Source organism: Alosa alosa, chromosome 22 (genome assembly GCF_017589495.1).
Source record: "Alosa alosa isolate M-15738 ecotype Scorff River chromosome 22, AALO_Geno_1.1, whole genome shotgun sequence".
NCBI lineage: Eukaryota > Metazoa > Chordata > Actinopteri > Clupeiformes > Clupeidae > Alosa > Alosa alosa.
In genome coordinates this window covers 3,624,564-3,638,757 of record NC_063210.1, presented here as the reverse complement: position 1 = coordinate 3,638,757, position 14,194 = coordinate 3,624,564, and the positions used below count along the sequence as shown (strand labels likewise).

Below are 14,194 nucleotides of genomic sequence, written 5' to 3'. Positions count from 1 at the left end.
CATTGTGACAGAAGAGTCCCTGAAGTATACTTCTGTCTTTCTACAGGCCATACTGTATATTACAAAAGGAACTTTCTTCCTTGTGTCTCCCGACTCCCTCATGTGAGCTCATTGCGGTGATATGGAGGCCTACATGATTTGGCATCAGCTGATATCACATGACAGACAGCAGTTTCTCGACATATTTTATTGAAGACATGCCTACCATGCACAATAAAGAACATACGATATATTTACACACTGGCGACACAAAAAAGGTACAAAAAAGGATCTTTTGAGAGGTTCTCATTAAAATCAAAGTTGTTGACAATCACATACAACCTTTCAAATGGCATAGTTGAGGCAGAACAGGTCAAGGTAACATTGTTCAAGTACTTGGGTTACAAAATGTCCGTTGTTTTAAATCAGGCCTTGTAAAAATACAAACAGGAGGTTTACAAAGACAAAACACTGCATGAAATAACTACAAATTAGAGTCAGGATTAAAAAGTGATTCTTTGTTGTTTTGTTTTGTTTTGTTTTTCAGTCCCGTATTACTAGAAATTTTCTTAGAGCACCATATGATTATCTTTTAAAAAAGGTGAGGTGGTCATCTTACGCATGAGAAATGATGATGTTTATCCAATCACAACAGAATCTTACAGGCATCCCTATGTTTGCAACATTTCAAACGACTGAAATCATCGAAGCAAAACTACAAGACTACAGCCATTGATCTACATCCATTTTTTCCGACCTTTGCTAAATTTCTACCATTTTGTTAAATACGTAGACAAATCTGACTATAACTGTTATTGAGATTAATTCTGGCAGCTTGTATGGTTTCCTTTTCCAAATGTGTCCACGATGCAGACACTCGTTTATGGACCGGCCTGGTGGAGAATGACTAGGGGGACAGACGCACTCACACTGCACTAGAATGAGTCCAGAGGAAAATGGCAGACTATGATATCTGACTACTGATGGAGAGAATGAAACCAAAGATCTATGCTACAGCTGACTGGTCACCAGAATAAGGTGCATGCTATTCTATTATTGTTTACACTGAGGAACCAAAGAACTGGGACTCAGTGGTGGGAGAAAGCAGAGGCTATTCACAGACTAACTATGGGCTACATGAATGGGGATTCGCATGGGTAAGCTACAGTTAACTCTGCCAGTTGGTGTGCACTGTCTTACATGAGATACCACTATGGTTGATATGGTTATGAATTATTGTAAAATTGCATGAAAGTGTTGCTTCTGGGATATTGAGGTTGATGGAGTTGCTACACTTTGCATGTGGTCACTGTGGTCGTAGGACTCACGACAGGGAAGTGATGTTGGATCGGCCACCAGGTGGCGCTACGATCCTCTGTGCTGTGCGCCTTGGAATGTGATCATCCATCTGATTTCCTTTTGACAGAGAGAGAGAGAGAGAGAGAGACAAGAGACAAGGGACTTAATCAATGATAAAGTAATTTCTCCAAGTACAGGAAAACTCGAGGAACACTCAACATTTCAACATAAATGGAGACAAAAAACCCAGACAGTGCAGACTGTTGAGTGCATAGTTTGGATGCTGCGGTATCGATCCACTTCTTAACAGGCTGTAGACTAGCTAGCTAAAAGAACTTAGCTTTTGCCATTGCCATACGACTAAAATGTCTTTTGTGATAAATACATGACTGTGACTGAAACTAAGAGGCATCTCAGAGATCTAGTGAGTTTGCTTTGATGCTCAGCCATTGTAACTGAAGGCCGTACAGTACAGTCTGTAATATAAACGGAATGCCTGACATGGCAAGCGTGTCCAATTATGTGGTAAAGGGGGTGGGGAGGCAGTGGTAGAGGGAAGAGAGGACAAGTGGGCAAAGGCTACACAACAAATGATATGAAGTCCAAATAGAGAAAACATTTCCAGGCATCTAATTACAGGAGTTTAGCCCTTTATTTCTCTCACTTATAATCTCCAGAGAAAGTCAAAGATCTGCGCAGAGAGAGAGGGCAAAAGAGGTCACTCACCAGATAAGGTGAATCCTGATTGGTGGAGGTTTCTGCCTGCTGCCATCACTGTCTTCCCTGGACACTGAGGCCCTCTGGTGGTGGGAGTGGACGGTACAGACTTTGTGACACTGATGACATCATGGACCGGTCCGTCATAATTTCCTCGTGGAACTCCACGTGCGTCGGCCATCTGAAAGACACTTCAGTTCTCACACTCATCCCACTCTCTTGTTTCTCTCTCCCATGTTAGCTCCGTACATTAAGACTTTCTCAACAAATGCTTAAATAAAAACAACAAGTATTATCAAACAAGATACAATAAAATGCTCAGTTTTAGTTGTATCCTTTCGTTGGTTATCTTTCCTGAATAAAAGTGTTATTGAGTTGATGTCCCAAGTAAATCTTTAATACTGTTTTGTTCAACAGTCCAACATTGTCCAAGTCATGAGCAACACTCAGTTCTCAGACTTCCTGAGCTAAAAATAGCCATGTGAAAACATTCAGTTTTCTCCCCTACTTTGAGCTGTGGTTGAGCAATAGAGTCAGTGTCATGCCTGGCAGCCGTGTCTGCTAGTGTTTACTGTGTCGGAAGAGTGACTCAGACCGTCTGGCTATCTTACCCTGCTGCGGGCCTTGATCCGCTTGTAGACGAAGTCTGGGAAGGCCTTCCTGGGGACGAAGCGGCCGGAGCCCTCTATCACATTGAGCTGGCCGCCCTCCAGGACAATCCTGCCCTGGCTGATGACCACAACGGGGTAGCCGCGACACTCCATGCCCTCAAAGATGTTCAGCTCGACCGTCTGCAGCAGTCATACACACACACACACACACACACACATACACACACAAATGTAGACTTTACCCAAAGGCCTTTGCAAACCGGAGCTCTAGTTAAGGATGAAGGTGAGCAGTCCAAAGGTTCCCAAAGAGAGAATAGCGGGCATATGCATGTGTGTATGTGTGTACAGTATGTGTGTGTGTGTGTGTGTGCATGTGTGTATGTGTGTGTGTGCGTGTGTGTGTGTGTGTGTGTGTGTGTGTGTGTGTGTGTGTGTGTCTGTGTGCGTCAATAGCTGTGCAATTTCAACTCACCAGGTTATGTGTGGTTGCAGAAAATGTCTTGGTCTCCTTGGTGTTCCAGATGACCAGGTCAGCATCGGAGCCCACAGCTATTCGGCCTTTGCGAGGGTAGATGTTGAAGAGCTTTGCAGCATTGGTGCTGGTCACAGCCACAAACTCATTCTCGTCCATTTTACCGGTGGCCTTTAAAGAACATAAGCACCCTCTGAAGGTCTAGTAACAGGCTGAGCACCAAGAGATCATATTATGTTTTAAAGAGGATTTCAGACCAATAGCTTAGCAGCTATCACTAAACAGCATTTACACTGAATACTGCACAATACACTGAATACTTGAAGAATTTGATACTGAAGAGGTCAGTTATGTAAATTATGATACATCTCTAGAAGTCAGATGAAAACAATAAGCAGTTAGAAACCATCAAGCACGTCACACATCTGAGACTCTCTATAATGTGTGCTTACTACTGCCTTGTCCCAAATGATTGACATGCGCTCCTCGATGCCATTTGTCCCCTCTGGGATGAGGGTGAAGTTGTCCTTTCCGACAGCCTTCTGCGCTGTGGAGAAGGTGCTGTGGGCACTGCCAGTCACTTGAAGGTCTCCACTACCGGACACAAACATCAAGGCTGAGTTAGGGAAACCAGAGGCTATCTGTTCATCTATCTGTTTTTCTCAACAGTTTGCTATGCTGAATCAACAACACCCCTGGACATCAGTTCGGCATCTCGTCTCTCATTCCATGACTCATCTGCGTAAGTGCAACTGTACAAGAGCTCGAGGAGCAAGAGCAAGAGGCTGATTGATGTATGAAGAGTGGTTTAGCAAAAGGCTCTCTCCAGTCTCTCACCAGGCCAGCAGGGAGTTGAGGTAGTCGGGGGTGCTGGGGTCTTGGCTGAGGGGTGGGGACATGACGAAGGCAGCCGCTTTGGCCCAGTTCTTACTCCAGTAATGGGAACCATCCATGCCCAGGCTGGCAGTGATTGGCTCTCCATACACAACCATGCCTGAGGTCCAAGTGGATGGAGAAGGAAAGAAAATGTCAAATGGGTGGAGAGAGTAAGGAGACGTCAACTGGGTGGGGAGAGCTATAAAACTGTCATCTCTGAAAATGTTATACAACATAAGTCATATACGTACACGTATAATGCACTTTGTGAACCCAGTAAAGGGAATTACATTAAGCTTCATTATATGGTACATGTATGTGACCACTAATGACTCCCCTGGGCAATATGAATATGTGCTAATGAAATAATAACATAAATGTGAGAAGTACTACATGGATGGAAGTAAGGCTTTGGAATCAACACAACATGACGCTAACAAGCAAAATGTGCCTTTTTAAAAGCTCCTTACAGCTGTCAAAATGACTTGGTGTTTAGAGCTCTAAAAGAAAGACTCCTTTCTGGTCCTTCATGATGTCATGGTGTGAGTGGAAAAGTACAGTGTAGCATACAGTAAGTGGGCCTTACCCTTCTTCCTGGCCTTGGCGATGACATCGGCAGCTTGCCTGCTCATTACTTTGGTGATATAAAGAGGGCAGTTGGCCTGTTTCGCAATAGTGATGGCACGATACACAGCCTCTGTCTCCACCTGGTGGATATAGACTCTTGTTAGATGACTCATAAGATGTCTTTGTGTTGTATGACTTCAAATGGTCAAAGCATGCATGTGTCAAATAATACATATTTGTTAGACAATAACTACACAGTACAGAATAAATCTGAGAAAAGAAAAATGAGTTAAGGCAGTGCATAGAGAAAAAGGTTTGTGTGAAGATGAAAGCTACTAAAAGAAAATGGTGTCTACCTCCTCAGGATGACTCAGCACATGTCCTTCAGGACCAGTAATACCCAGCTCTAGAATCCTCTTTTGCTCCTAAACATAGAAAACAAAAAACACACACACACACACACACACACACACACACACACACACACACACACACACACACACACACACACACACACACAGAGAGAAAGGGAGCAAATTGAAATGGCATGATTTTAGGTTCATGATTGTAGGATTAACCAAAAGCTGTAATCTTGCATGCTGAAAACATCACCACAGTTTATAGAGCAGCTCACCTCCTCTACGATGTCACCATTTTCTGCATGCACTTGGGCAATGGCCCCCATGTCTCTCAGAACCCCAAACACTTCATAGATCTGCAGAGACAGAGAACAGAATACTGCTAATTACAGCTCACAGTGTTGATCTCTGGATGCAAGGCAACCATTCCTCCTCAATTACAGGGTCCTTACAAAGCTAAGCAGCACTTCTCCAAATTACAGGCCACAAGTCAGCTTTGGTGAAGACATTACACAATCGACAACAAGCAATTTGTATGCATCACAGGTGCTAAACATACAGTTGAAACTCAGCCACACACATCCTAGTATTAAGCTAAAGCTAAATCCTTTAATATGTTAGTCGCTTAATGCAGTGTAATGGTATGACATAATGCACAATGTCAGCGCAGCTTACCTGGCTATCTGAGCTCTGGTACTTGTCCTTATATGCCATGAACACGAGGAATGAGTTGACTCCTGCATAAGACAGCCAATGTGTAGCATGTTAGAATAAAATATGGTGTTGCCACTTTGTTGGGGTCAGATTTGAATGCCACTTAAGTGATTCACACATGGCATGTAATTTTCCTGTAAGCGTATGTGTGTGTGTGTGTGTGTGTGTGTGTGAACTAGAACTATCTAGATGAGTAGTTGTAAACAAAGCACACCAAAATGATGATTACCATTCCACCACCCAGGACTACAAACACACAAAGCACACAAACTACTTTGGCAGCTCAAGTCAGTGTTCCTCAGGAAAGAAACATTGTTGTGTTTAGTGTTTGTCATTTGTCCAGGCGAGACAGCTTTAAATAATCATTAACAAATCAACGCTGCTTTGGAAAACTGATCTAAAATCTCATTTTGTCAACACACTGTCATCGTGTTAGTGCTGTAATGTTGAGAAATACTGAGACACAGAGGTGCATATGCACAACTAAACATAACCACATCACATTAATAACAGCAGCATAACAGCAGCATTGGCTCCATGCCGTGCATTTCAGCGGGGGACTTCATTATATAACTTTCTCTCTGCCTATCTTTTCTACCATGAACTCATCACTGTGACACTTCCTAGGACAGCATGCCCTGAGAGACGGATGTGTGGGTGGATGTTTTGGGGCACCTTTGTCCTTGACCAGAGCCTCCACTTCCTCCGCCAGGCCCTCGTGCCAGCGGGTGATGTCCATGTGCAGCGAGTAGTCGCAGCAGCTCCTCCTGTCAGCGATGTCCCTCCACTGGTCATACGCCGCCAACAGGCTGGAGCCTGGCTCTGGCAGAACATGGTCGACTGCAGGAGGAGACGAGGGGAGAGGAGGGGAGGGGAGGGGAGGAGGAGGTGGGGGGTGGAGGGTTGAAGAGGGGGACACACAACACAGCAAGCTTTGAATTTTGGTGTCACCTCAAATGCCTTTAAACACTGTGGAGAGGACAGCTCCTGGAGTTTGGTAAAGCAAAACTAGCCCTTAGACAGCAGTCGCTAAATTAGCATGACATCTCATTTTCTAACTGGTGCTTTTACTTCCTCCCTGGGCATACGGTTATAAATGGAGCACAAGCGCGCTATTGTACCAACCCTTTGAAAAAACACACAGAAAGATTGTGGTACTTCCTTGGAAAAAGTGTCTCTACACACTACAGTGTGACCCACTTAACCAGTGGATGTTGCTATATTAAGACGTTCAATGCATCAAATAATGTTTTATAACATCAAGATGAATCATTTATCTATCATTCAGTTAAGCAAAGTCAGCATAGACACTATGGAGCTACTCTCTCCTCCACCTGATATATTTCTTTGCCCTTGAAATCTCTTACAACTACAGTAGTATTAATGGTACTGGGAAGCCAGGCTTCCACTAATGAGTTTGTCCTTCTGCGTTTCCCTTTTCCCCTGAAGCTCTCTGGCTTTCAGTTGTGTGTAAATCTGAAAACACCCTCATGGATCAAATGGAGTGAGTGAACCCATGAACCAACTCATTAAAAGCATCTGTGCTACTGCAGCTGAAAAGGTTATTTTCAGAGAAAACAGCAAAAGCCCCCACACTTCCCCCCCAAATTGAGCCGGAGTCTGACCCCCCTGCTGACAGCGCGAGTGCCGGGGCTGCTTGCTGGAAGAGAGCGAGTGAGCGCGCGCGTGTGTGCAGGGCCGTATGTCTGAGAGGAGAGAGTGTGTGTGACAGCACGGCGGCGTGACCTTGTTTCAACTGACGTGACTGCAGCAGACAGCCACTACTGAAGCCCCATGCTGCCGCTTCACCAACTCTCTGCCTGGCACGGGGACGACAAATGACATCCCCCCTAGCCGCCATCCACATCCCTCGCTTGCTCTCCTCTTCCCTCTCATCCTCTTTTCTGTCCTCCATTCCACCCACATCCTCCTCCCTTTCAGCCTCTCATCCTCTTTCATCAAGCCCACCCCCATCACCCCCACATCCCTCGTATCCTCTGGTCAGCACAGCGGGGGCTGGACTGGTAAAGTGGACGTACTGATCATGGTGGTGCCCCCGGCCAGCGCAGCACGAGTGCCATGGTAGAAGTCATCGGCGGGGTTCATGCCCAGGTGAGCGGCCTGCAGACTGGTGTTCACATCGATGCCACCTGGGATTACGATGTGACCGTAGGCATCCACAGTCTTCACCCCACCGGGCACAATGAGGTTCTCCCCAATCTGCCTGTGAAGAGGAGAAGCAGGGGCAGTGGAGACGGATTAGAAGATGCATACCAGTGACAGCAGTGGCTTGACCCTCAGACTATCACAAACAACCATTTGCAGAATCTGTGTGTGAACTGAACAGTCATTGCTTGCATTGTTGACTACAAGGGTCCATTCCCCAAAATATCATATTCAGTCTCACTCTAAATCTCACTTTAAATGTAGGTAAAATTGAGTTGCCTTGTGTATGCAAATGCACTATATAAATAAACTTGAATTAAATATGCCTCTGCTATTGGATGCTGCTGAGGCCAAGGCCAAGCAGTAGTAGATGTATACCCTTAGGATATGTTAAAACTGCAACCTGCTTTATTTTCACACTAGACATGAGCCTGTGGTCACAAGAAATAGATTTAACTTACTTGATGACCCCATCCTCAATGTAAACGTCTGCGTAGAAGGACTGGTCATCATTGACTATTTTGCCTCCTTTGATTATGAGGCGATCACTCTGAAAGACAAGTGAGCAAACAACAAATTGTAAAAAAAGACCTATAGTGCATCTAAAACTTTGGAGAGCCCAACAAGGACTATCTTGTTTAAAGGGTTTTTAATAAGAATCAACTAGAGAAATCGTACACAATAGGAACTACTAAGGTATGCAAATCCTCATGAATATGCTGATGGACTGAGCAGAAGTGGTTTGCTAAGCAATAGCCAACAAAGAACAAACCTTTACCACCAGTAGGTCTAAGCAGAATAGGCCTGATGCTGGCTTTTCATAACCAGTATAGATAGCAGCTCCTTTAGAGGGTGAATATTTTTCCAGTTTAATTTATATTTTTGCTGTACGCTCGTTTTAGTTTTGACTTCGAGTAGGTAACGTCGGCACACAGTCTACTATAGGTCATGTCCCCCATGCTGTCTGTTTCGCTATTTGATGACAATAGATGACTCGCGGGTAGTAGCTCAGCCGTGGCTGATGATTTCCCCGCATCAGCAGCAACACCCACATATCCACCCTAAGCGCCACCCGTTTCCACTTTCTATCCTCTGGCACAGAGCCATGCTGGCTGCCGAGGGGGTCGTTTAATCGGTCAGCCATGAAGAAATGATACTGCACTTGTGAAATGCTGCGTGTACGACGGTCTAAATAAAGTTAACAAACATAAAACACTTAAACCATCAAAAATGTGGGTGGCGAGGTTTAGCGAATGGAGGCTAGGATTCTACTATGTTCAAAATAATCTTGAGACTATAGTTCCAGTCAGGCATTTAGATTAAACGCTACATACAGCATAACATGTCATGTAGTGTAATCTAAAGTGACATATTCACAGCAAGCTGAGACACCACGGGTGTTGTAAACACGCCCCGTCAGAAACTCAGATAGAGCGAACAGGCGATGGAGGCATGATGGGACATCATTATAGAACACATTCAAGGGGTTTAAAATAATCTCAGCCAATGAATTTTTATAGTAGGCTATAATGCCTACTTCAAATAGGCTACCTTTAAAATGTTTTGCTTAGACTGTACTCATGTCAAGAGGACAAAGACATTTGAATCCCCTTTTCAGAACAGAAATGTGGGTCATCTCGGTACAGTAGCAGGCAGGCCACTGTGCTAAATTGTGTGGAAAGGAATCGGATTCCTCTTGTCCGTGTTAATACGCTGCCTTCCCTGAATTAGCGCACTACAGTGGTCGGCACGGATGACTACGGAGTAACGACGGGGAAACCTCACTACACTGCTTGAGTAGGGTAGGGATGCCAGACGAAACGTCTGGCTTGAAATATCTTAACGGTTGAATGGTTACCTATAGTACCCTAGGCTATCGGGGGCTAGTCTCTGCAGCCGTGCTTCGCTTGAGATTTCTCCTTTGTCACAGGCTATTCACCACTGGCGTTAAAGCCATGATGGCACTGCCAGAAAACAGGGAGCGGTCTGAAGATTTCGCCATAACAGAGACCACAATGACATAACATGAAGTAGGTTAGCCTATCCATGAAAATGAAGTACCCATGAAATATTTGTGATTAAACAATGGCCACTGTTAAGATTGCAACCGTGGGTGCTTTGTAAAGCTACAGCCTGCTGTCAAACACGAATAAAAATGAATAGTCTATGCTATGCAAACTAAATGTCAGTCTAATGTTAGTGTACTGGACCAAGCTCATCATCGTTGAGATACATTCTGTGTTTCTGTACCATAACATAGGTTATGTCTATTCCTCGAGTCACAGCAGGCTGTTGCGCGATGTAGGATGTCTCAAAAATCAGTAAAATTAGGATAAAAACACGTATTTCCGCGAGTGCGTTACGGTTTATCGCCGATGTTGCATTGAATTTATTAACTACAACACTTTTTGCGGCGACAATGGCTGCTTACCGTTAGACGAGGGATGTTCTTCTTGCCTTGGAAGGACATGCCGGCCGGTTCGGGAGGAGCTTTGATTGCCGAGTTAGGAAGACACGCGAGAATCAAATGTAAAATCAGGGCGGCTCACTCACCAGAGTACTGCAGTGTATGCTATAAGCAATGCGGAATATGAGTGTGATTAAGGGATCGTTGGATATCGGAAAGAAGATGTTTGATATTATTGCGTTACAATCAAGGAGGCCACCGTAGCGCTACGGAGCCGTCTCCCTAAACAATATAGTTCCTCGCAAACCATCTGTCTGTTTAATATTCCAGACGCATCCTACAGGCTACTAGGGGAGCGACAGGCCTCTTAAGGGGACCCTTTCGGCCACGTCAGGGCCACACCAAACACACTACCAGGGCCCTTGGCAGATTCTAAACAACTCATATGCATTTAACAGTAGGCTAGGCTACAACCCTGATTACATTTTTGGAGTTCTGTCACTGGGCATGTATGGGGGTCGTGAAATCAACAGAAAGTGTCACAAAGCGCCTGAATTTATTCTAAACAAGGTGATTCATGATTTCTTGATTTGTGTACCTAAAGGCAGCACTGACTAACTTTAGAAGATAAAGTAGCCAGTTGATCACTTACATTTTGTTGATCACATTTAATTTACATTTAGCCTACAGTTTTCCAAGCTAATGATCTTAGAAATTAATATGTAGGCCTAATTAATTTCTTTAGTGTTATCACAGGAAAACAAATTATAAAGCTCTTACAGAACCACATTTCCCAAGCCATATCGTAGAATTTAGCCATACTTGTATGTGTAACGAGAACATAATGTTAACACATTTGTATACATATTTTTCTATATAATATAACAAAAGTATGGTCTACCTCACGTCGTACGTTAAGACGTTTGGATCCGGTGGAATACACTATAGATTGACTTTGAGAGCTGGCCGCAGGTTGAGGTCGATTTTGAGTGTGACTGACGCTGGAGAAGTCGCTCCTGACGCTCCCTGTGTCACTGAAGGTATCAGAGAAGCAGTCCCCCCGACCTCTCGCAAGCTTTCGCGCAGTATTTGGACTGAACGATTCAAAGTTCAATGTTTTATTCTCGTATGCTCCCTCGACATTACAAAACATGCCCCCGAATTTCACTCGTGGTTTTGGACTGTCCGTCCCAAGTTTGGAAAATAGAGAACCCTCATCATCATCCTTTGGAAGAAGTCTCCTTTCTGCCATTGTGAAGAAAATATAAAAACGAATCTAAATTAGCATATAATGTCAGCTTCTTATCCACAGCCAAGCCTAGGTTGATAAATCCTTGCACCGTGTTGCCTCAAAAGTACAATGGGTGGGCTCCGCAGAAAGTGAAGACAGGATAGGAGCTGTCCAAAGGGGAGGGGTGCTGAAAGACATTCGTTCAGTGACCGCCAGTCAGGAACAGAATATCTAAAGAGGCTGAGTTATGAGTATTCACATATACATTCCCTACTAATGAAAGTGATTGTGGGTCTAGAAAAGGGGATTTTAAAAGTCCCCACTACTTATGCAGTCCTTTATTACTCTCCGGAATCCCAAATACCTAATGGGAACGAAAACAAATGGAATAGCCCAGAAAGCCTGGCAGGAACGTGTGTGTTAAGTTGTGAGAAATTCAGGTCACACATGAAACGTCACTAGAAGAATTGCCATTTGCCTGAAGCAGGATGATGTTCATGCTTCCATGAATGAACACATCATATCAGTTTCAGTAAGTCTGAGTGCACCAACAGTATTTACACACTATACTGTAGAAAGCTAAACTGTGAAATATATTACTTTATTAAACTGTGAAATCATTGTTTATTAATATCAGTTTTACACATCAAAACTGTATCTTGCTTTATAGTGCCAAAGACATAAGAGCAATTTTCCACACACTGATACTCATAAACAGCAGGGGATCTTGTATAAAATGCATATGAAGAAAGAGTCAAATTGAACAAGAGAAAAGTTTCCCTTAATTGTAGACTACCTAAGTCAGATAATCATTTTGGAATGAAAAATACTTTGTCTGATAAACCTTTGTTGTTTAGTTTTTATATGTGTTATGGCTCAGTATGTCTCAAGTTGTCACATGTTAATTGCAGACACACACACACACACACACACACACACACACAGGCTGGCAGATGTTGTGGGGACCGGGTAAACCGACAGCCAACAATGTTTGTAAACTTTGATGCTCTGTATAGCTTGTGCTAAGGCTATCTTTATGCTTATGGACACAAAATAAATAGTAATCTGTAATCTAAATACAAATGACATTCAGATTACAATCTACAAATGACAATATGGGTGAGCTTTGCTGGACTTGCATGTGACATCTTGAATGTGGCATCCTGTTGGAGTTGCCACTATTGCAAAACACACACACAGATACACACATGGTCGCACACACACACACACACACACACACACACACACACACAAACAGACACACACACACACTCACACACACACACAAACAAAGGCAGTTACACACACATAGCACTTTGACATAAAGTGTCAGGTTTATTCCTTCCACAAGAAAATCTTTATAGAGAAAACCCAGTTGCTTTATTTCAGTCAATGCAAAATAAATGTGGTGGACAGTTAAAACATATTCCTAATCAACATAAGGCTCCATAAAAAGAAAATCATCATTGAAATTAAGGCATTTACAGATATGTGTCTGCATAGAACAAACACAAAGACATCGTTGCAGCTCAGGCCAAAACATCACCAGCACACTGATCAAAAATGGTCACATCTCAACTGATTACCACATCTAAATGGACTGAGACATATTTGGGGATGGCATGTCAGAAGCAATCCTCTTACAGAGTGTGCCAGCTGTGTGTTTGAGACGAGGTGGACACTGCACGGACAGGTAACGATGCCTAAGGAGGAGGGTGGACGCGTCCAGTCATCAGTGAGTGTCGTGAGGAGAGGTGGTGGAGAGGCTGCAGAGACGAAGTGTGGTACTGAGAGGGTCAGAACACCTGGCAGTCAGAAGGACACCACAGCAGAGGACCTCAGCCCTGGAGCAGCACAGGAGAGACAGAGAGTTACACGTCTGAGAAGACACGGGAAAGACCACACATGTACAGGTACCCACACACACATGTGTCCACTCCAAGACCACGCATCTACAGGTACCCACACACATACATGTGTCCACTCCAAGACCACACATCTACAGGTACCCACACACATTCATGTGTCTACTCCAAGACCACACATGTACAGGTACAGTACCTACTACACATACATGTGTCTACTCCAAGACCACACATGTACAGGTACCTACTACACAGATACATGTGTCCACTCCAAAGTGACCAGTATGTAGCAGCAGTACAGAGTCTCCAAACACTACAGTATCTACATTACAGGCTAAAACTATTTAGGGAAGTTGAGCCCTTCATTTATTTAAGACCATTCTAACAGATAAAGTCTAAGATAAAAATGTTATTTAAGGTTTTTTTTCATTATTTCATGCATGCCACTGTACTACCAGTCACTGTGCTGAAGTCACAAGTCAGCAAGATAAACCGCTCGAACTGCCAAAGCAGACCATAGGAGGACGTTCCACGCACAGCATTGTTTGCAGGTGCAGAGCAAGACAATCATGGGCAGCTCTCTGTTTGAGAGCCCATCTGGACTGGGACGCAGGAATCCAGGGAGCAGGGTGCTTGGGCACCATATGGCCACGACCCCCAGGGGAGAGATGATCCCAGGAGGGCAGATCACTCCAAACAAATCACACCCATCCCTGCCCAGGAGCCCCGGCAGACTGTGATCAGCTCGGATTAACAGCCCGCACATAAGGATTTACACACCCACAAGGGTAACACATAACTCAGCATGAATAATGTACATGCCAGAAAAATGCCTTTTGGCTCTCAAAATACATACGTGATTTTAAATGTGAGACATAAAGAAAGTATACTGTCTGCTTTCAATCAACATGTCACATTTATGGTTTTTGCA

The 14,194-nt window shown here is 44.0% G+C and overlaps 1 protein-coding gene across 2 annotated transcripts; it reads right to left on the bottom strand.

The window, feature by feature from the left end:
* Positions 1-172: 172 nt before the first annotated feature.
* On the bottom strand, positions 173-11,486 carry dpysl4 (dihydropyrimidinase like 4). 2 transcript variants are annotated; one of them, XM_048232797.1, is made up of 14 exons: positions 11,069-11,486; positions 8,222-8,310; positions 7,634-7,818; positions 6,270-6,434; positions 5,556-5,617; positions 5,156-5,236; positions 4,878-4,946; positions 4,541-4,661; positions 3,916-4,072; positions 3,531-3,672; positions 3,079-3,249; positions 2,607-2,786; positions 2,005-2,176; positions 173-1,395 (listed from the first exon to the last, which is right to left on the bottom strand). In XM_048232797.1, the coding sequence occupies exons 1-14, from the start codon at positions 11,417-11,419 to the stop codon at positions 1,304-1,306; spliced, it is 2,037 nt and encodes a 678-aa protein (XP_048088754.1). In that variant the 5' UTR covers positions 11,420-11,486; the 3' UTR covers positions 173-1,303. The 2 variants fall into 2 exon arrangements, with proteins under 2 accessions (XP_048088754.1, XP_048088755.1); XM_048232798.1 differs by lacking the exon at positions 11,069-11,486 and adding an exon at positions 10,192-10,495.
* Positions 11,487-14,194: the final 2,708 nt, after the last annotated feature.